The sequence below is a fragment of the Zerene cesonia genome, chromosome 6 (genome assembly GCF_012273895.1).
Source record: "Zerene cesonia ecotype Mississippi chromosome 6, Zerene_cesonia_1.1, whole genome shotgun sequence".
Classification (NCBI taxonomy): Eukaryota; Metazoa; Arthropoda; class Insecta; order Lepidoptera; family Pieridae; genus Zerene; species Zerene cesonia.
This window is the reverse complement of record NC_052107.1, coordinates 2,443,357-2,467,095: the sequence shown is the minus strand read 5'-3', so window position 1 is coordinate 2,467,095 and position 23,739 is coordinate 2,443,357. Positions and strand designations below refer to the sequence as shown.

At 32.6% G+C, this 23,739-nt stretch overlaps 1 protein-coding gene across 1 annotated transcript in view; it reads right to left on the bottom strand.

Moving 5' to 3' along the window:
- Window positions 1–3,871, bottom strand: part of LOC119840465 (xaa-Pro aminopeptidase 1-like) — a 6,703-nt gene extending 2,832 nt beyond the window's left edge. Inside the window, exons 1-7 of the mRNA XM_038367094.1 lie at window positions 3,642–3,871; window positions 3,152–3,358; window positions 2,341–2,557; window positions 1,587–1,854; window positions 1,040–1,301; window positions 515–722; window positions 155–388 (exon numbers count right to left, since the gene is read on the bottom strand). Coding sequence (XP_038223022.1) covers window positions 155–388; window positions 515–722; window positions 1,040–1,301; window positions 1,587–1,854; window positions 2,341–2,557; window positions 3,152–3,358; window positions 3,642–3,866 — 1,621 coding nt within the window. The 5' untranslated portion in view covers window positions 3,867–3,871. The remainder of the gene's footprint in view (window positions 1–154; window positions 389–514; window positions 723–1,039; window positions 1,302–1,586; window positions 1,855–2,340; window positions 2,558–3,151; window positions 3,359–3,641) is intronic.
- Between the last annotated feature and the right edge of the window lie 19,868 nt (window positions 3,872–23,739).

Here is a 23,739-nt window from a genome sequence, read left to right as displayed (position 1 = left end):
AATCGGCCAACATCTATTTTTCATCCCCCTAAATGATAAGAGTTAGGCAGAACAGCGTTTGCCGGGTCAGCTAGTATATATATATATTCTAGATAATCAAGAACTTAGTAGCTACTACATTCACGACATACTGTAAATTGTATTCAACTGATACCTTCTCGTCGATTAAGAGCAGCTCCGACCCCATGTCCAGTGGGCAGCAAGTAGTCCTGGCGGTGAGCCCACAGCGGGGCCCTCGCGGCGGGGTCCGCGTGGGCCGCGGGCAGCGTGCCCGGCGCCTGCAGGAGGGATAGCGCCGCGAGCGAGCGGAGTACTGTGGTGTACGCACGCCGCTCTTGGGTCGATGGCACTCCGTAGTGCAACGTGCGGGTTACTACTGTTGTGCCCTCTGATAATGACAGCTTATTAGATACAACACAGAATGGACTATGACTAAACAACAATACACTTGAGAACCTCCTTTGTTTTTTGAGAAACCTCTGTTAAAATTATTTCAATGGAAGAATTAACATACCTTCATACTGTCCACCGGACTGTATAATAAGTGTAGAGTTTGTAAATATGCGTCTGTTAGTAGCATTCGTGGCGGTATACTCCGGCTCAGCTGAATTCGGGCCAAATGCAACTCGTGTTCGCATCGACAAACCCCTGAATCCTGCTTGTGTCGCTCGGGTCGCGTCTATTTTTTCGGCCACTATCGCCTCATATAGCAACGACTTTCCCTTCAACAATAGAAAGTTGTAATTAAAGATTTTGTTCGTATCTATGACAAATTTAAATAGGTCTACTCCAAGATAGAAAAAAATTGAAAATTAATATGTTTTTGTGTTTCGTGTCACATTGTCTCCAAATAAATGATTTCTCTTTCTTCTTTCCTCTTTCATTCTAATAACACTGATATTTTCTTCGTGTGTATGCTTTTTATAATAACTTCAAATATCATTCCTCGAGTACATACAAGATTTAGAAAATAATGTAAAATTTAATAATAAACTATGAATAAATAAAATAAAATAATAAACTATGTTCATTTATTTACCTTCTTTTCAAGATAATTCAGCACGGTGCACATAGCAACTGCGTCCCGCAAATGCGCCTTTTTCATGCCTTGTATTTCGGCAGGGTTCTTCTGAGCTTTCAAGTATATGATGGGCGAGGGTTGGAAGATTCTCTTGGATTGCGGTATTGCTTGCATGATGGCCGCTGAAGCTCCTCGTTGGAAGGTGCCTCCGGTTGGTATGAGGATCTTGGTATCAGGCGCGCGGCGGAGGTCTGAGTAGACCATGCCGTAGTCATTTATTCTGTCAGAAAAATATTATTTAAAAGCAAAGTAAACCCAGCGTACCTGACTACTACCATATACCTATTTATGAAAAAATAATATAAATTTACAAAGATTCAAAATTGATCCTAAATAGGTTATTTCGTCATCTTAAGGTATATACTGTACTCACTGATTAGCTCTTACGGATAGTTCTCGGGGATTTGAAAAAATCAATTACATCGAGTAAATCGTTATAATTACCATTTCGATAGTTTTCGATTATTCTTGTAATGTATATATCGACTGAACCATTTGCAAATACCTTGTACAATTATTAACATTGGGATGGCAGTTGTACGCCGCCAACGAATCCCGTTCCGGCATCATCAGCTTCCCAGGTGGCACGTACATCCTTACATCTTTATTACTGACAATAACGAATGCTTTCAACAGCGGCGCATAGGGCAAGTCCTTGCCGCGAATGTTGAGGAGCCAGGCTACCTCATCCAACGCAGTTACAATCATGGCATCCGCACCAGCCGGACGGAGTTCAGCGCGCACAGCTGCTACCTTTTCTTGCCAGGACATACCTGTTAATATTCATTCAATGTATTCGAAATAATTTAATAATAAGAGAGAGTTCATTTATTTAAAAAATTATATATAAAATATTTATTTAAAAACACCACTTGCCATGACCAATGCGACTGCGTGCATAATTAATATATATTATAAAGTTAATTGGGGGAAGCCCATGTCCAATAGTGGACGTCCTAAAAGCTGTAACGACGAAAGTTACCGTAGTTAAACTTAAATACTAAGTACATTGTATAATATTTTGATTATCATTGAAATTTGTATACCCATAAAGCAAAATTGGGAGATGTGTTTGATTGTCACTTGTTAGCAACAAACATATCTCCAGCCAAAAGGGTACACTTATAGTAATTTATGTGTAATTGGGGTTTTGAAATCAGCTACAAGTTTTCTTAATTATAAGATTTAGGACCACCTTTCTTCAAAATACATTAATTTTAATACAAATAGTGAAACAAACTAAATTACTTATTACTTACCTACGTACTCTGGATTATGAGACATAGCGACTACCCTCGTGAACTCAGGTCGTTTTCTCTCAGGGTCCGTCTCTTCGTTCCACAGCTGGTCAAGCAACGTTGTCTGGGCAATCAGCTGCAGGTTTTCACGCTGCAAGCTAGACAGGAGCATTTGCCATTCACCAATGGAGGTGAGGCGAGCATCAGCACCCACGCGGCCGCTACGCCCTGGCCGTTCCTTGACCACGCCGGGAATAAAACGAAATAGAATATTATACCAGAAGTAATGTAATTCCATTAGTAATACATGTGCATAATAACAATAACTTGTTTCTTCTTTATTTGCAGTCCGATCACTCAATCAGTATGACAATTGAGAGATAATAAGTTGAATTTTCGTTAATATATGTATATAGCCATATTTTAGCGTTCATACAGCTTTTTCAAAAAATCACGTTAGAGTCACAATCACAAAGTCAGAGGTCAAATTACAAACAAAAGATGTTGATTGTCTTCGGTACTATCAGCTTTTAATCAAATATTTTTAATTTATTTATTTTATCTTAACACTTTTATTACACATTATAGAAAGAAGAAGAAAAAAGAAAGTATAAACAATATTCAAAGATAATGTATAACGAGGCGGCCTTATCACTTTACCTTATCACAAATATTAAAATTGTATAAAATAAATTTTGCATATTCATATATTTATTTGATATTTTTATCTACAACCAACAGCTTCTGTGATGAATGCAGATTGAAGGTTTGATTATATTAACTGCAGTTGAAGTAAAATTATGAAAAAGTACAGTTGAGTAATAATACATACAGCGATCCATTCAGAAATCGTAGGCTGACTAGGATCGTCTCCATCGAGCACCAGCCAGGCACACGAGAGCGTCATCCTGGCGCGTCGCAAGTAGGCTGACGGCACCCACAGCGCAGCGCCACCATCAGCTATCACAGCTGCTGTGCCGGGTCCGTCCCAACCGGTTATGTACTCCAGACGACGCTCGTCCGCTGATGGTTCTTCACTCTGGGAATATTATCGTAGGAGAATGAATAACAGTTGTAAATAATGTTTAAACCGTTCATTATTTAATTTCATTGCTATATCTGCGCCCTGTCCCTTGGAATAGAGTAGGTGCGTTTTGCAAAATTTGCAATAATACTGGTCAGTAAGTTGTTATAAAGCCTTTCTTTATACCGTTGCACAGAAAAAAGAGACCAAACTTGGGAAACTAACGCTCACGTTAACTAGCAACAATCGTAATCCTTATATTATGTTATGTAAACATAATATAAGACAAATTACTTACCAAATGTTCATCACTGTAAAATATAAGAAACGCATCAAAGAAATTGTTTGATTGTGTATAGCTCGTGTTTCTCATAGCATTCCGCAATCTACCCAACGGTGTGGTATGGCTTGTTGCTTCTGCGCATACCGCTGAAGCCGGAGTTAGCTCCTGCAGGAGTGGAGATGTCGAGATCTGTGCCATCTGAGTAGTAGTCACTGCAGTTGTGGATGGTATGTAGGACATGCGCACGCCGTTGCATTCTGGAACAAATGTTGTAAGACCTTAGGCGTCGCAATTATCTAATAAGCTGTGCCTAACGGTCAAACCGTATTAACCTTTGAATAAAATGCCTTCTGAATTCTACCAAACCGATTCTTTCTTTTATTAATCCATGATTCGATTTCCAATCTAGGACGCCACCTATCCGTTCAGTGGATATCAACTAATCACAAATGATTCGTGTTCCACTGAACCATAATGAATTAGAATTCAAATTGTTTGCAAAAAGGGGAAATGTATTATAAAAGTAATAAATAGGTTTAATTGATTACCCAATTACAAGAAAAAAGAATCAATTAAATTAAAAAAAATTAAGTCTGCAAGGTGAGGAGTATGCATTTATTTGCCTTAGAATTCCCCTAGAATTTTTAATTCTATACCACCATTAAATCATGTTACAAATAATTGCTAACAAGAACCATATCGCTTTGTAACATTGAATCTCATTTATTTATATATTTTTAATACTACGTTTTATTGTGTCGCAATTATAAAGTACAAGATAATAAAAAAAATTTATCAAATTTTCTAATGTCTTAATATAATGTGTAACAATCCTTACAATGTGTCTAATACGATGCATCCATCTACACATTGCATCTTTCAAACTAATATAACAAAATACGGTTTTCTTTAGGGTTATGGATCGACATGTGATAGAATGCGACAGCTATCCTTTTATCTCTGTCGCGGAGAACGCGTAAAAAATATCCATGAGAAGGAGAAAGCGGCTAGCGACAGCAGAGCTAGCGGCGCGGGAACGTACCAGGATAACAGAGTAATATAGGAGCGGCAAAAGCTTAAAAGCTCTTGGAAAGCTCTAAAGTGGGACAGGGAAAACAGAGGGTGCGCGTTCTCTCCGTCGCGCTACGGACTTCAAAAGACTATATAAACTCGCACACAATGACGTCCTTCACTCACACATGTCAATATAGGGATGTGGCCAAAGGTAAAATATTAAAGGTGGCCTTAGAGATTAAAATAAATAAAATAATTTAGGTATAATATTTATAAATATAAAATCACACTTGTAGACAGATAAATATCATGAAATTGTTTGTTTTTGGTCATTGAAAAACAGACCTAACGATAATAGTAATAAGTACATCTTATATGAGTGGTGTTCATTATTCAGGAATAGAGCGTATTTATTTACTGGGCCTAGTTCTAACCAACCCGAGCTTAGGAGGTACCCAAGGGATGTAGATTCTATTGAGATGACGTCAACAAACAATAGGAATACAGGACTGACGAGGCGGTTATTTTAACACTCAATCCCTTTCCCTTTCATAGATATGCGTTATCAAAACAAAAACAACACATTTATGACGATAATAATAGTAACTGACTCCCGAAGGTTTTCACATTTATAGAGCTAATTAGATAAAACTGAGAAAGGAAATTAAAACTGATATTTATTCATGAGACCATCTATCTATATCTATCTATCTATCCATCTCGTACATTTTTACATGTATCGCTCGCTATCTCTTTGTTAAAAACGTTTTATTTTATAAAAAAAATGATTCATTTTTTAGTTATAATAATAGCACTGCACTGTTGAACAAGTAAGGTTAATATTGTGAACACAAGATAAAATAGATAAAAAGTCCAATGAAAGGTCCTTTTTTCCGTCCAAGACCTTCCCTTAGGACGTGTAGACGCATTCCCAAAGGGACAAAATATCCTGTGGCTACCAGGGTAGCACATTACTGTAAGAGGTTTGTGCGTGTCGTCATCCTGCGAAAGGATCGGCTCAAGGACATCACTCAGAAGTGCGTTGCACCCTTGCGCCGGGCATTCACATCGTTGCGTTGCAACTTGCAACTTGCATTGCGATACTACGTCATAATATATAAAAATACCTAAGTACTCGGAGACTTATACTTACTATAAACTACAATCTTGATGGATAATAGATATACAAAAAATACACGCCTTAGTCTATAATTTCTATTATTTATTCTCTTATTTAAATTACAAAGATTTATTGAGAATTAAACAGTCATTTCAATCCAGTTAAATTAACCTAGCTAGGCCTAGCATAGAATTATACATATATAGCCCCGTGTTTGCTGTTAATTTATTGAAATATATTGTGAGTCTCTTATAATTGTGAAACCTACTGTTACCATAACTTTCAATCATAGGAGAAATTGTTCACATGGAATATTCATTCAAAACCAAATTAAATAAAATAGAAAGTAAAGAAATAACTTAAATCTTAATGCAATTATTTTTTGTTTAAAGTTCTGCTTAAAAATCACTTATGGTATAATTCTGGAGTGTGAATCAATTTATTGTAGTGAAAATTACTCCTTAAGTTATAGCAAAAAAGAACCTTATGTTTTGAGAGTGAACTTTCATTTTATCTTAACCGAAGGGAAAGTTAGCGTCAAATTGATGCCGGACGGGACGGACCTTCAATGATAACAGATAATAAAAAAGTGCGTGTGCGTGAGAACAATGGTTTGCTCCCTTTTTGTACCAGGGGTATATGGGTCGCGTGGAGATAAAAGTTTTGAGAGAACAGTACCAGACAATACGGCGAGGGATAGCCACTAACGGTCAAGGCGGGGGAACATACAATACAATCGGTTGAAAATTTAATGTTCGCAGTACTTGCTGTATGAGAACAGACTTTAACATAGCTAAGTGAGGACTATTTTAAAACGTATCATCGTGACTCTTGTTTACTGTATACTTTACCCTCAATCGAAAGAGATAAAAAGTTTGTGGGAAAAAAAAAACCCTGTAAGGATGCCTGCCGTCTCTATTTACTATCCACATCTTGGATAACATGATCTGTAAATTTAAAGTAAAATACATAAAAATTATGTTAAGAAACTTGAAAATGAAATAAATAGTTATGATTCATTTGCCAAAAAAAAATTGAAGTGAAAATGTGGATGGGGCTTATTTATTAATATGCTTTCATAATAAAACTGTAAGTAAAAATTACGCATTCATTCATGTCGATATGGAAAAGTGGAGCAGGACGAGAACGGCGCTAAATGACGTCACTTTTGTACCAGGATAACATAGAATAGAAAGGGCTTTAAAAGGATACGTAACAGTACAACTACGTACGTGGTTGTGCAATTTTTTAAATAGAAAGTACAGTCAAAGGTCAAACTCAAAGTATTTAATACAAATACAGTCTGAACACCAGTTTTGTAATGAAGAGTTACAAGATCATTAAATTCTATATTTTATTTTTGCATATACATATCTTAACATAACCTAAATTATCTTTACTGACTGGACTTACAATACGCTAATAATATAAAGCTGAAGAGCATTATTTAATTTGGAGAAGTAAACAAACAAATTCTTCAACTTTTTATATATTAGTATTGAAATATATAATATCGGCATATTTTTTTAATTAAAAATAATTTACTGTACGATAAGCAATACGTTAAAAAAAATTCAAGTCCAATGAAATAATGAATATAATAAATACATTATTGTCTTTTTGCGTTTTTATATTTTACTTGTGATTGAAAAAAATCGATTTCGGTTGCCTAACCTCGATGGCTACGTTAAACTGTGCGTTCAATATTTTCTGGTTCTATTAAAATAATTCATATTAAATAAATCTATACTCTTCTATTCCTGTCTCCATATTTTCCCGATTTTAAAAAGAATATAACAGAAGCATTTTATTTGTGAATTCCATGCGGGATGCCCTGGCCTGTTCGCGGCCCACCTTTCTACGTACTACGTTCGCGGCATTAGGCATAAACAAAATAATATGGGCATGACTAAACTTCCAAGTTCATCCCATCTATCCAGTCGTTATTCCTTTCCTTATCAACCCCTCAAAAAAGCGGGTGATCGTTTTTCATCAGGCGTATCACTAGTTCAGATGCCCGCTAAAGATACATTTATTTCTAAACAATTATCGGTTACATGCCACGGTGTCGTCTCATGGCAACATGTATTATTCAGTAGAGCAATTTGTAAATAAAATCCCATACAAAAATTGCAGTGGAATAGATTTTGGTACCCACGCTTCTAATCTCTCTATACAACTACTCCTCAAATTAACGTTATATCAAATTTCGAAATTAATTAATTATATGTAAAGAATATTTATTGAACAAAAACTTGCTGCTAGCAGTTCCAAAACATAGTTTGCGAAATATATTTCAAGTACTAGGCGCACTTAGATTCGTAGAGGTGGATGATTCACAAACTATGTAATAGGTTTCTAATGCATATGAGAAGGTATTTTACAAATGGTTCATAAAATTTCCAAACTCATACTATCCTAGTAAAATTAAATAATACACAATAAAATTTTGTTAATGTTTCCTTGGTAAGTAGTAAAGAGTATGTGTATGTATGTGTATGAATGATTATTGAAATCATTGATGAACGACAATATTCATGATATAATTTTACTAGCCTTTTATGTTGTAGAGTGCCTGTGGGTGTCTTGGAAAGGGTATTTATTTATTAATTAATACCTTAAGTTGTTTGTTAACTCAACTTTTTCACTTAAAATTATGGAAAAATTGATTGTTTTAAAATACAGAAATTCAATTGCGTAGGCTGATCCCCAATGCGTTTTATTAGAGCCGCATAAACAGAACGTATTTAATAATTCGTTCGTATTATGTGCATATACATTGTACATTGTATATTATGTAAAGTTAGGTGACTGCTTCGTAATTTACGTACTTCATTAAATTTAAAGAATGTGGATTTACTATTATATTCATATCTTAATAATTATTTAAGTGTTTGTTTGTTACAATTTATATTGTCGTAATTGAGTCTTACTTTTGCCATGAAACAGGAAAATAAATGAAACAAAACATGTCGACGCAGAGTTAAGCTTCTCGCTCAATTCTCCGCTATCCAAAGAAGACAGCATTACATTTATTGAATATGAGGAAAAGAGTGAGAAAATGTAGAGCTGTTGAACTTGATAGTCAAATGTAGGACAAGTTGCGCTCCTTTTAGCGCTGCAACTCTAGTGCAATGGATGTTGTAGACGCGTTATTGCATAACGTGAATCGCGAATAATATTTATTTATACCGACCATCTTAGATAAAGTTTTATTTACTTACTTATTTGATTAAATGTTTGTGTAGTCAAGAAAAAATTGTTCAGAAATTATTAATAAGTAAGAACAATAGAAATTATTCAAACTGTGTTCGATCCATTTATTTTGACGAGATTGGATTTTATTATAAAAATAGAGAGTGGAACATCAATATGGAGGACAGGTTGGATGTGTGTAGCCACGTGTCCGAAAGGGTTAACATGTGGGCTACATATACCAGGGTAACATGAGCGACGTAGAGTAAAACCGTCACATATGTGGAGCTCGTGTGTATAACCCTCCGCCCCTCAAGGTTAATAAGGGTGGAGTTCGTAATGTTGCGTTTGTGTTTGCCAGTAGCTTTGAAGTATACATGTGTGTGTGCGCGCTTCCTTTCTGAGCAATATTATAATATGTCAACTTATTTCATTATTGAACTTAAAAAATAGCATACGCTATGAGCGCTTTTTAGATTTTCGTACAATATTAAGGTGTACTCGGTGTGTGACTATAATACAATAAACAATAATTAAAACGAAAATTATGTTTCATACACGTACTGTACTCATCACTTCTTTGTGTTCATACATTTTTAAATTTTAAACCATTACAGGATAACACAATGAAATGCATATTTTATTACAAGTATTTCAATATAAGCTGGAATTCGAGAACATTCCTGAAGACTATTTAATATTTATGTTACCCTGATCCATGAGATTCAAGTGAGGCCATCTTTGTACACAGGTTTGGCACAAGAACTCAGAGAGAGGGAGACAGAAAGAGTTTATGAAAGTTCTATGATTATTTTTTCCAAGAGATAACAAAAGATGTGCTTTTAAAAGGGGTTGGAAAGTTTCAACTTAAATCGACAAACTTTCTATTTTTTATATGGATAAAATTACGTTTTAAATTAAATAACACAATGCAAAAAATAAAGAATGTCAAAGTCGAAACCTATAATTACATTGTTTCTCAATAAAGTGTGCTTAAAAAACGCATAGATTATGGGATAGTAAAGAAAATGAAGTTACTTAATGTTAGAAATTCTTCTGTTCATTATAAAGTTCTGCCCGAAACTATAAGAAATATTAATAGCGATGCCAGTGAAACCGTTTATATATCATGCCTCTCCATTTTTTTTGTGAGAAAGTATATTTGAGATGTTTTTGATGTATTTCTAATGTATGACGAGAAAATGTAAGCATTTGGAAACTTAATTAGCCAGTTTCAATATTATACATACCTCTTAATTACTTACTCTATAATATCTATATCTAATAATATAAATTAATTAGTCATCCTTTATTTGGTTAAAGGTCTCATAGAGTTTTCTTCAAAAAGTGATTAACGTAAACCTATTCTCACAGTGGGAAACTTTTTTTATTCAATATTGCTGACCAACACGGTAACACCAAGTCAAAACATCTTTCAAAACGCCCTTTCTTAGAAACCCCTTAATACTTATGTTCTCCTGGTATACAAAGTCATTGGGAGTGACATGCCCATTATTTTGTTATTTAAGAAGATCCCTTCCAATTTACACCTTTCCTTGCCTCATCGACCATCGTCTTGGCCCTTCACAATTTTGTTTTAATTACCAATGCGTATTTAACAGTTTTTTTTTTGTTTTGGTATATCCAACAATGTCTCATTATAAAATGTGATTGTTTTGTGTCCGTCCAATAGTGTGTTGCCATGGAATGTTAATAATTGAGTAAAAAAGTAAAGACCAATCAATGAAGGGTTTGTTGTTTGTTTAATGTGGCGAAAGCCCTTTTAAATTATTTATAATAAAACACAAGTTACTAGGAATACAGAATGTATTAAGAGATTGCGAAGGGCCGTCAAAGGGCTCGAAGACTTTCAAGGTTTAGCTACGCAATGGGCGTGGCGACATCGACCAATCGTGCGAAGGAACCTTACGCAAGATTATACGCAATGCCGTCGCCCTTCTCTACCTACGGACTATATTGAAACTGGCGCTCATTGAAGAAATTCATATGTATTTATTTATTGTATTAATTTATAAATAAAATTATGAACACATAATATAATAAAATATAAACCACATAACTGGTGTACAATAAATGTGTTTTATTTGCAATATGTAGGTTTTATGGACCAAAACAACAGTTTATATTTTTTCTGTATTTCTGATTGTTTACATAAATATGCGTCAGTCACGTAAAAATCACGGGGCTGATTTTGACAAAACTTCATACGGTGTTAGACAAATATTAAATTCAACTTAAAGGTTCCATTTTATTTGAAAACCATAATTTTTAGGGTAGCTTTCCTTTTATACAATGTAACCGAGGGATAAAAAAAAAGAATTAAACATATTTAAAAATTAAGTGATAAAAAGTACTGAATAGGTAAATACCTAAAAACATAAAATGAAATTCAGGTTTTTCAATAGGTGTTTTTGTTAAAATAAAAAGTTGATGAAAGTCGAAAAATGTCACACTGCAAAATAAATAATTAATAAAAAATATCTATGAGGTAGTACAGGACTTAACAGGTAATAAATTTGGTATTGTAAATATGAATCAGCATTCAAAAACAAATCAATGTTTTAAATAAATCCTCAAGTTTTGCTTATTTGTAACTTTTATAAATTATGACTTTTTTATGTTTATATATGAAATAAAAATATTATGGGTAATTTATTTAATCGAATCAAATTATTTTCAACTGAGAGCTCTACGTAGTTAAAAATAATTTGTTTGCTATCCGCGCTCTACGTAGTTAAAAATAATTTGCTTGCTATCTTGTAGAGTCTAAATATAAAATGATTCGTAAGACCATGGTATACTGAAAAATGCAATTAAATATGTAAACTAAAAATATTGTTTTACCGATCAATAATAACTCATACGTATTACATAGCAACTACACACTTACGCATTATTTAGTAATCTGTACTTATACAGAGAGATGCAATTTTAAGGAATATGAAGTCATTTTAATTGCTTTATTATATATTATCTTATTTTATTTCATGCATAAAAACAATAAAAGGCTAGATATATAAATCTTTAAATCTTCGTTATCTGAAGAGTACGGAAAAATTTCTATATACAGGTATTGCATGACTTTAAATGTGTACGAGCTGTCTCCTGATACTTCTGAGATCCCAGTGTGATTCGATGTTTGTGGTTGCTCGTAATCGAATGAAAAAATGGAATCGATTTTTTTATTGGAATCATTTTTGATATTTTAATTAACAATTAATTATATATTGTGCTAAATAAAATGTATCTAATATATAATGATAATATTTTGTTGTGTACAAATTATTTGCTATTTTTAAACAACCTATTTATTACTATAGTTGTTACTATTTTAAAATGCGCTTTGCAATAATTGTCTTTTACATAATTAATCAATCTAACACGATTTTTGTAACACACAGCACAATAAATCAACCATTGAATGTTAGTTTTATCGAGAAAAAGATAAAATAATATTTAATTTCAATTTGTCGATATTTTCAACATCCCTCCGTACTAAATAAATAATAATGACGTCAATTGGGAAGTATCGGTGATTTCCGATAACGTCAAACTGTTCGGAAAATACCAAGACTACATGATTGTCGAGGAGCTGATTTGACCAGAAATCAATACTCTCCAATAGGTTCAAAGTTGTTTGGGAATGGCGTATTGGTTCGGGTTCAGGTGAAACAGCAACGTCCATATATAGCTATAGGTGTATGTTTGACGGCCTAAATATACCTACAGATACTGCTTTCACGCCTGCGCTCAAGTCACAACAGACAGTGAGTGATAATGATTTGAGTCTGTGCCAAAAGTTATATATAAAAAATGCAATGATTTTGTAATAATTTTAGAACGCAAGTTATAAAAAACATTGATTATTTATTATGAGAGTATTTATTGGCCGTAAGCCTTTCATTATCAAATTTTTCGAAAAAAAAAACTAAAATGTATGCAATCTATGAATGACTAAACTTTTTTCTACCTTATCCATATAGAAAGGGCGAATAAACAAAAAAAAAACAAGGTAAAAAGGACATAATGATATGCGTAATTAGATCGAAGAAGTATCAGGAAAACATATATTCAAGGAGCCTTTTAAGAGCTGGGAGGGGTTTTAGAAAGCAGGTAGGTTGGTATCAAAAAGGTACTTTATCAAATTTCACACCCTTTCTGAACAATCGCTCCTTTGTGACTAGGGTTATATGATATTATAGAACATCTTGAGTGATAAAAATTGTTATAAAAAATGGTCGCCTGTAAAATCGGTTTTACGGGCGAAGATTTTACGTGACAACGTCTTTTTCTCGGTAGAATATTTATTGATATGAATATTATTAAATTGCACAATAGGAACAAGGAATTGAATGAAAATAAGAATTGCACAAATTTTAACTATAGAAAATATATTTTGTTTATTAAAAAGACAGAGACAGAGAGAGACACAAGCACGCGCCGATTCAATGCGCCTAATTCTCTAGTGCTGCGCGCGCGGCGGACCGATCATAGTTCGGTGACTCATCGTAACGTTACCGGGCGTTACACTTTTTCATGAGTGACTCCGAGCCGCAACCTAATTTAAGACGTTGTCACGTCAAAACGTCAAAACATTAAAAATGTTTTGAATTTGATAAAAAATGTATGTTCGATCAGTTTATCACACTTTATTAACAATTAATGCTACATGTTATATTTTAAGCTACGTTAGTTACTATTAAATTGTAACATGTTGTAGCTGGGTAATCATGAAATTAAACTCTATGGATTTTGTTTTTCTTGCTTCAAGGATTTGAAAACTCGAAGTTCAGAAAGGGTTGAAATTTGCTGAATTTATCTCACTAGGATCGCAGTGTGCCTCAGAGTTCGAAAAAAAAGAATAGCGGTCTATTTTGGTATGGCAGTAAGCATCCCTTCGTAGGATTCGTTATGTTATCTGTGCCTTCGTGTAGAGATTACTTCATTCTAGAAAAGCGATAGTCATGTGCTGCAAACAATAACAATAGCTGACAAATTGAAGGAGAAAGGTTTTCTTACAGAAACATAATATAATTTATTAGACTGATTTGATAATTCATATTAATACTAAATTTATTATTTGTGGAGTATATAATACTTTTTGTTTTCAGATTACATATTCACATATCCTGAATTGATTTTGATTAAGGTTTACTTTGTTTTACTTTTACTTATTTAAAATTTTTTATTAAAAGCAAATTGAACAAATAAAGTAAAAATATTTTAAAGATAGGGGATAGATTAAATAATTACTATTATGCAATGTCACATAAATATTGGTATAAAACTTAACGGATCAAGTGGCCAGTTAATTTATCTTTGTCGGTCTGTCCGTGCGTTGCCAAGTGGGCATCGTAACGGGTTGAGCGCGGCGGCCAATGCACCAGGCGTTCAGATAGACGCGGTGGTGTAGTCACTGTGAAGTGCATCGACCCGATGAGTGCATTCTCCTTCAACTGCGGTATTGCTATACTGCTCACACAATGCATACAAAACATGAGCGTGGGGGAAATAACTGGTTGATTGGTGTAGGACATAGAATTTATAATATAGAGGCGAATTTGTGTCTTTATTATAATATTATATAACCAGTAACATATTAGATTTGGTTAAAGTCATGCGTTGGATAAAATAACATGATATTATAATAAACGCTATTAATAATTAGTCCTAGGTAACATAAAAATGCATTAGTATAATTATCATTAAGCAACCTAAACTTTTAGATGGTCATATGATACCTGACATGAAGACGAGCTGGCCTTTTATTGCGTTGGTCACGAAATGTGTCGATTGACGTGACCCTTTTGCCAAATTATGACACATTGACCTATAAATAAGCTAGCTAAAATCATCCTACATTTATAGAACTCATTCGATGTAAATCCTTTGTCTATCTACTCGTATTTATCCTACTTATTTATCGTTATAATATAATATACTTCGTTTTATATTTAGCATTTTATCTACATATTAAGTTTATGTATACAAATATTATGTATTAATTTTGCCTAACTCTTATGATTCAATTCATACCTTACATATCATCGTCCTATCCTACTTTCCTTTGTACAGATTCCCTATTCCCTTTGCTATATAAGAGAAAGAAATGTATCGTTTAATTTAATTTAATTCTATTCAGTTATGCAAAATAGCAACAAAAATAAATAAGAAATTTTAAGTTTCCAAATACTTTCAAATGAAAAGTGATTCCGAGAGGTTTAATTTTCATTTTTGAATGGTTTGTTTAACGCATGAAAATATACGCAGTCATTTTTTAAAGTATATTGTGTACACTGTAAAAAAAGTATTTCGTGATATCACGTCGTCGCTTTCAGATCTGAAATTTGACATAATTTTTTTTTGTGATCTGAATCACAATGTTTATATCCAATATTCGCAATGAAATCGACTATTCGAACTAAAAACATTATTCGTAATTTATTTATATTAAAGCGGGAGCCACTACTGGTCTGTTCTAAGAATTCACTAAGTACATAATTCCTAAAAATTGGAGAAAGCACTAACTAATATGCAGTACGTTGTGTCTTATTTATTATGTAGAGAAAATCTATATATTACGGACTAATAAAGTATCTCAAAAGACTAGTTGTATTGGGTAATTGAAAAAAATAGAAGATTTTAAGGTTTAATTACTAGTCATTGCAAATATTCGCCATTAAAAGTAAAAAAAAATGGCGAGCCATTAAACGGGTTAGTAGGACATCAGCGGAATGAAGAAACTGGATTTATAGGGTGCGGCGTGGCCTTTACGAACCCTCGCTGGTGATTCTACCCTAGTCGAAGTTTATTTTTATGGGGTATGGATAATGTCAGGGGAGTGGCGGGCGCCGCCTTCGGCACCTCATATAGCATGCGTTAGGGTTTTACGATCTCTCTGAGACATTAAAGATTGGTGGCATGATTATTCTTCCGTTATGATGTTAGATGAGATAATAGATATTAAAAACGTCAAAGCCTCAATAATAAAAATTGAATAAAACTCTCGATTTAACTTAACCTATTTCTTCGAAACCGTTAATTAATAAATTGTATTAAAACAATGTACTTATCGATCTAGATCTATTAGAGTAGAAAGAAAATTAAGAGTAGGTCGCAATGCAGTGCATAAATCAACTGTGTTCACTACACAACAACTGTGAAGGTACCTAATTACATATTACGAGATAAGGGCGGGTGATCTTAACGAACTATGAAGACTCAAAAGGAAAGTAAAAATTCATCGGGAACATATAACATATCCTTACCATTTCATGCGTGCCTAGTACCTCGGGAACAAAAGTGTCGATATTTCTCAGGATCACATCTCGATTCCCGGGAATCAGGATCCCAAGTCTATTGCTATCCTTCTCATATCCTGGGTTGTACTAGTCATGCCTTTGTTAAAAGCTTTCGCTTTGATAGCTTTAAGGTAAGCCGATACCGATACGTTATTTCATTATTTTTCTTCGGTAGTGTGATTTGCGTAATTTTATTTTATTTATGTTTTTTGCTATTATTTTTTTCTATATAAAGTGATCATATTGGACAATAACAAGTGTTTGGTTAACAAATTTTTACGTTAACCTTTTTTAAAATATTACACATACTAATATTTAGTAAGGATTGACAAATTATTGAAACTTTTGTATCCTTTTCCATACCCTTCCCTGTTCTTTCGTTTATTCCTTTCGTCAATCCTTCCAATTAAGAAAGAACAGTGGCATACTTCTCGCACGGTGAGTGGGGAAGTCGTAGGTCTATGTCCTTTTCTTCACCTTGCCCTTCCTTCCTCCTCGAGTAAAGAAAGATCCTTCATCTTTCTTTCCAGTCGTCAATGCTTTCCTTATACGGTTGGTATTAAGATAGGGCAGCGCATTTGCAGTGGCGAAAAAAAATTGGGGATAACGCGTTCCAACGAAAATCGGTATTTAACACTAACATTATATCTTATCTTAATATATATAAATCTCGTGTCACAATGTTTGTCCTCAATGGACTCCTAAACCACTTAACCGATTATAATAAAATTCGCACACCATGTGCATGGAGCCGGGGCGTGCAGCTAGTTATACCATAAAAACTTCCGTTAAGTTAGTATGACTTAGATTGCTGTTGAAATTTTTTGTGTCATTTTATTAAGAAAAATCTTCATTTTTTGCCAATGACATTTATTTTGTATATTGTCAAATAATTGCTGTTTAATATTATTGAAGTATTTTAACTTTCAAAGTTTTCATACTGTAAAGGTGTTTTCAGTGTATGTAAAGTTTACGTATATTAACAAAAGCTGCTTGTCTGAAGTGATATACAATAATTGGCGATAAATTGACGTACGGTCACGGGCTTAATAGCAAATCGGATGTGACCTAAAAGCTTGGGCGCACTCTTCCGGGCAGATTAAGCTTATCTTGATAAATTGTACAGATACGGGCCAATAAATAACTCGGGAAACCGATTTGTACACAAAGATACTCAAAAAGCTTATGTTTTACTCTTAAACATGGAAAAAGTACGTACCTAAATAAAGGAATTTTCAATTATTAATAACACTTTTTAAATGATAATTTCGATTGAATTTTTTTATGTTAAAAAAAAAAACGTATTTTGTTTTTTTCCCTCTACTTGACTTGGTGTTGAACTTTCCATATTGTCAAATGAGAGTAAATAAAACATGTCCCTGTGTTAACTTTTATGGTTCCACCTTAATGATTTCTAGTTTTTCCTTAGAAAAATTCTAAGTTCCGGGTGAAAAACATTTCAAGTACCTACCGTGTGCTTCATCACTCTGTATCTTATGCTATTTATATTCTTTTGAATAGTTATGACCGTTGATAAATTAATATATAACCAATATGTAAGAAAAAATAATATACATGAGACGACTTAACATAACTGTTGCAAATATTTTCAAGAGACCACAAAAAACGAGGTTAATAGTTCGACTTTTTTGAGTTTGTAACCTAATAGCTTTTTAATTGGTGAACCGATTTTTATGATTCTCTTTTATTTGAAAGCTATTGTCTGCCATGTGGTCTCATTTGGTCTAGTTCTTACAATTTGAAGGAGGTTCAGTTTTTTGCTAAAAATAATGTTTATTTAGAATAATTCTTTATGCACCAGAAGGCCGAGGTTTTTACATATTTGTCTATAACAAAAAGAAACAATAAATTGATCGAGAAAGATTATATTTTAGCTTACCTGCACATAATACAGCCAATAGAAGTACTGCTATTTGCATTTTCAAAAATTATAAGGTTTCACTTTTTACAATGTGGCAACACTATTTAAACTACATTAAAAATAAATGTGTTCAATTTTTAAATGACACAAAAAAGGCGCGAATTATAAGCGCCGTTCGTCGGGCTGTCAGGTGCGCTGTGATTTCAACTGTCCTGAAGGTTTGGCTTTCAGCGATTCAACCCCACCACCCCATGGTGATGTCAGAATGGGGACAGGGAGCGTCCGACCCATAAAGAAAATTGTCTTGCACTAATTGAAACAATATTTGGTTTGGGGAATGGTGATGTTAACTCTGATATCGGTGTTAATTATTCTGATCTTGAACAATGCTGTAGGCTTAAAATAGACAAGGAGTTCTTTGTTGATTGTTGCTATTTTCGTATCCAATACTTTACTAATTAGTAAATTTTATGGTATCGCATACAAAGACGGCCAATATAAAGATGACTCTGCTATCCTTAGTCTTTCGCGTTGATGGTAAACTATAATTGTACAAATCAGACAAATGGGGGCAACACATGAAATATATTCACGCTTCAAATCTATACTTAATATTAGAAAACTGAAGAGTTTGTTTGTTTGTTTGAACGCGCTAATCTCAGGAACTACTGGTCCGTTTTGAAAAATTCATTCAGTTTTAGATAGCCCATTTATTGAGGAAGGCTATATATGTACTGCGGGCGAAGCCGGGGCGGACCGCTAGTTATTAATAATAGTCCTAGTTTCTTACTAGTGACCGAATTTTGGTCGTGGCACTTAGAATTAGACTATCTACAGGAGAAATATATTATTAGATAGTGGTGATACAATTCCACACGCTGACACGAGAAATGCGCAGGAACACGGACAGCATTTCGTGCTTTCAGCAATGCCTTTCTGGTTTCAATGTGTTTATGAAATTTGATAAAAAAAAAATTGTATAGCTATTGCAGCATATAATCCATGCCATTTTCCATGAACTCTTTTTGTACGCGCTTTACTTACACGTGAAGACGATTTCATTTCAATTATTCGATAGGTAGTGGAACTAAGACGAAAAGGAAGGAAGGATAGATATGTAGGTTACCCAGCCTATATACAATGTATACATAAATACAATGCTACTAATGTTATCAACGTTAAAGTTTGTTTGAATATATGGCTGTAAAACATCTGATCACGTCTTTTTGGTATAAATATAGTATAGTCCGGATTAGCAAATAGGCTACTTTTAAATCTTTTAATCTTGTACCCCGCTAGCTAATTATAAAGCTGAATAGTATGTTTGTTTTGTTGAACTCGTTTGTTAAATCAAAGAAAACACTGGTTTGATAAAATATATTTTAAAATATGTTAACCGTTGATCGATAGACCATACTTTTGCAAATTTTTATTTATTTTTTACTGTTAGGTATTAATAAGTCTAAGCGGAGACAATGGAGTTAAGAGAAAGTTTATTTATATAAATTGCACTCGTGTGAAGTCGGGGAAAGTCGCTTTTAACATGAAAAAATACAGTATAGCACACGACATAATCTAAATCCAAACAAACAACAAAATAATTTATCAGTCGAAACAGAAATGGCAAATCAAAAGGCAATAGACAAAACAATTTTCTCTAATTGGGCGTCCGTCCCAAATGTTAGCAGCGGACAATCACGTCGGCATTTACCTGGCCTTGTCGCCGGCCCCTTTACGACGCCATAATAATTCTATTAGGGGTTGTTGCTAGGGTGGACAGACAAATTGAAGACGTGTCAGTTCCTCTCTTAATTATTTATTGAGGATGTGGAATAGCAGCTATTTGAATTTAAACATAAGTTCCAAATATTGATAAATACATTGGAGGATACAAATTAGCTAAAGTAGGTAGACCCGTGCATCTGTGCTCGAGTTTAATTTGTGCAAAAATGGTTTAAGAACAAATAATTGGCTTGATAATACAATGTCCTAACTTTATAAAGATTCATAATATTATACAAAGTATGTTACGGTTATACATATTTTAAATTTATGAAATATATAAGCTTTTCATTGCCTAGCTATTGTAGGTCACTACACACTCGCGAACTTATTTTGTAGTTAATTTAAGGTCCTATAAATTATAAGTACATTAATTATAATTAAAATCCGTGCAGTTAATTTGAAGCCTATTCGATACAAACAAGCAAAAATCCTTTATCTTTATAATATTAGTATGGAAGTATACTAGACCGTGGCAGAACTGAGAAAAGCCACATTTTGTGTCTGTTCTTATTATTGACGACAATTGTCAATATTTGTTAAGGGACTCAAATATTTTTTGTCTTGACTGCGTGAAAAAGTTGTCCGAGAACATATTATTACAAGTATGTTCTATGAATACTATTTATGAGCTTTTCCTTTTTGTGTACAACTTTTCTCTATCTTTTTGTTTATTTCTAAACATCTAATTTATTATACTTTGTCGATTGTAAAAAACGATTTTGAACGTGTGTAAAAAAATTGTGAATGGGTCAGGAAAAGTAATAGTTTACTTTTGCTAAATAAAATAAAAAAAAAAAGAAATATCATCGCCCGAAAAATACAATTATAAAATTATAATTCATCCAATGTACTGTAATTTTCTATTTATTAAACCAGTTTAAACCCAAAACCTACCATAAAACCAGTAATACTTTCTTACGGTTATCAAAATATCTAACGATGTTAGAAAAATGTCGATGGGGATGATTTTAGTGAAAGAAATGAAATAATTTTATAAACATTTTTATTTATAAACGAAAATGTACAATATTAAAACTACAACTTCATACATAAATACATAATATAACAAGCAGTCCGTAAAACTGAATATTTACATATCTATAGTAGTCCTTTTAAAGATATTTAAAAAAAGACATTATTTTCAATGAGTATATAAGGAAAAATATACATAATTATTCGAAGAACATAATTAATTAAGTAAATATTAGAAAACTTCATAATAGTAATTGCATTAAGTTATTACTAGGAGATTATAAATGCGCAGAAGTATTTATTATGGCAAAGTTACAAAATACATGTTTGGGAGTTATCTAAGTATTACATGATGAAAATATATTAAAATAGATCAAAAGTTACACATAAATAAAAACAAATAAATTAAACTCAACATATAATCTGCTTGTTATTTGTCTTTTGTCAATATATATTTAATGTGATTATTAATATGAAATATATAATACAACAGACATAGATGGCAGTCAGGTTAAATTGTCTAAGAAGTACAAAATAAATTTTAAATCAATTTCAACAACTCAGAACATAACAGATTACAGTTAAAATTTAAATTCAAACATCATTACGCGGATAACATGTGTTTATACTTCTTAGTATTACAGAAACAAATCAACAGTCGCACTCTTGCATACATTAATTTAAAATAAATTTTACTCGCGGCGAGAGAATGAGCGTTATAGTACAAATCTCAGTTGTACGATGATAAGCCGGCATTTATCATAAACGTACAAGCCATAATCATGCCTAGTCCTTTTGGATATTTTGTCATTTGCACTTAATAATTGACACATTTGTAAAAAAAAAAGAATAATTAGAATATTCGTACTGCTTTTGTCTCATATTCTATAATATGTCTATGCAAAGTCTGTAATGCAATATGTCTTTCACAATTTCTATATAGAAAATCAAAGATGTATGACCTTGGACATAATTAATGTTACGTACGAATTCATACACACGGCAATATAAATTGCAACTTTAATTCTGAATATAACACTCACTCGCTCGCAGTTTCACTACACACAGACGCTACCGCTATTCTAGCTATATATACACAATGTACAGATAATTAATTAATTTAATTGTCTACGACAACTAATTTCGACATTTCACTATAGATTCGTAAGGATGTGGTGGCCTACTATGACGTTTTAAAGCAGGAGCAATTTCAATGTGGGAAAGTAATAGCACTAGACGACCTATATAGCTGTCCTTTTCTCACACTAGAAAAATTTCTGCTTTAAGACATCATAGTAACCCTCCAGCAATGCTCTAGTTAACAGGTGCTGCAATTTCACATATTAAAGTTAAATAAATGTACCCTAGTTGATTATTATTATTCAATCCATTTCTAAAACATTATCAGACACATTTTCCTCTAGCTTTGTCATTTCATTTGTGACATTTTACTTAGGGCACAAATCAGACGAACATTTTTATTGCCCACGATTTCAATTACGTAAAATAAATTACTGTCAATTGTTTTAGACGACAAACAAAAACCTTTTGTCACCAACATAAAGAAGTATATCTATATCATTTAATATCTGTTAAAGGCCTTCTAAACACTTGATTAATGCGATTAATTGATTTACGACTAAATATATTATTATATTATTATTATTGTTTGGATAAAAAATCTTCTAACATTATGATCACTATACTAAATGGAACTATTGTTGTATCGGACGATTTTCACACGAATATCGACAATTATATGAATCTAGTCACATATACATCAAAAATATCACTAAGACTATTTTTTTTTTGCCACTAAATTTAAGCTAAATAATTGTTGAATTATTTAAAACGATGCTCTGTTTATATCCATGTGAAATAACACATATAATTATTTGTTTGTAGAGCCTAAGTCGATATGTTTTCGAGTTTATAAACCTCCAAAAGAATAGGGGATCTTAATAAATTATTGTTATAAAATGCACCAAACCATTTCAATAAATAGAAAAAAAAAACATTTAAGTAAACCTACGATATTCACTGTAGGTTACAAACGCTGGTTATTTGTCTTGGTTAAATCAAATAAAAAAAAACTTGATTTAAATTAAATTAAATTGATTATATTTACAAAGTAACATAAATTTGATGAAAATCAACAATTATCAATGTATATTATGCTTTTTTATTTATAAGAAGTAAATTTTGCAAGACATGCACAATTTACTAAACTTTTCGAGAATAAATTTATTTGTGGCAGTGAATTAAGTTAAAACATCTTAATACATTATATGTTATAAAGCGACAATCCAGCATATAGAAGGAATGTATTTCATGCGATGAAATCCTAGGTTTTTTAAGATTATCTTTAATTTTGGTGGTTAAATTGAAACAAAAAAAAAATCAATACAGAGTGAATGCCCTCGATTATGTTGTTTATAAATTATTACTAGCTGACATTTTCATATTTATCTGTAAACTCGATAGCATTTGGCGGTGTATAAAATTTACTAATAACACAAGTTGTAGGGACTTATAAGTACATCCAAGATTTTCAATAATTTGTTTTTAATAATTTTACATAACATATCTAATGACCTAAATAGACACATTCAGGTCTATTATTCCAGTAACGAGTTGAAAGCAAGAATTGTTTTTTAAACAAAATTCATAAAAATTGTCTATACAACCGGATTATTCATTAATTTTGAAAGAAAATGCGCTATACCCTTCGCATTTGGAATATAAATCATTCAAAGTTAATGTTATAGTAAGAAACTTTCTTTTGTAGAAATTAATGATGACGAAATAAAAGCAAGATTTATT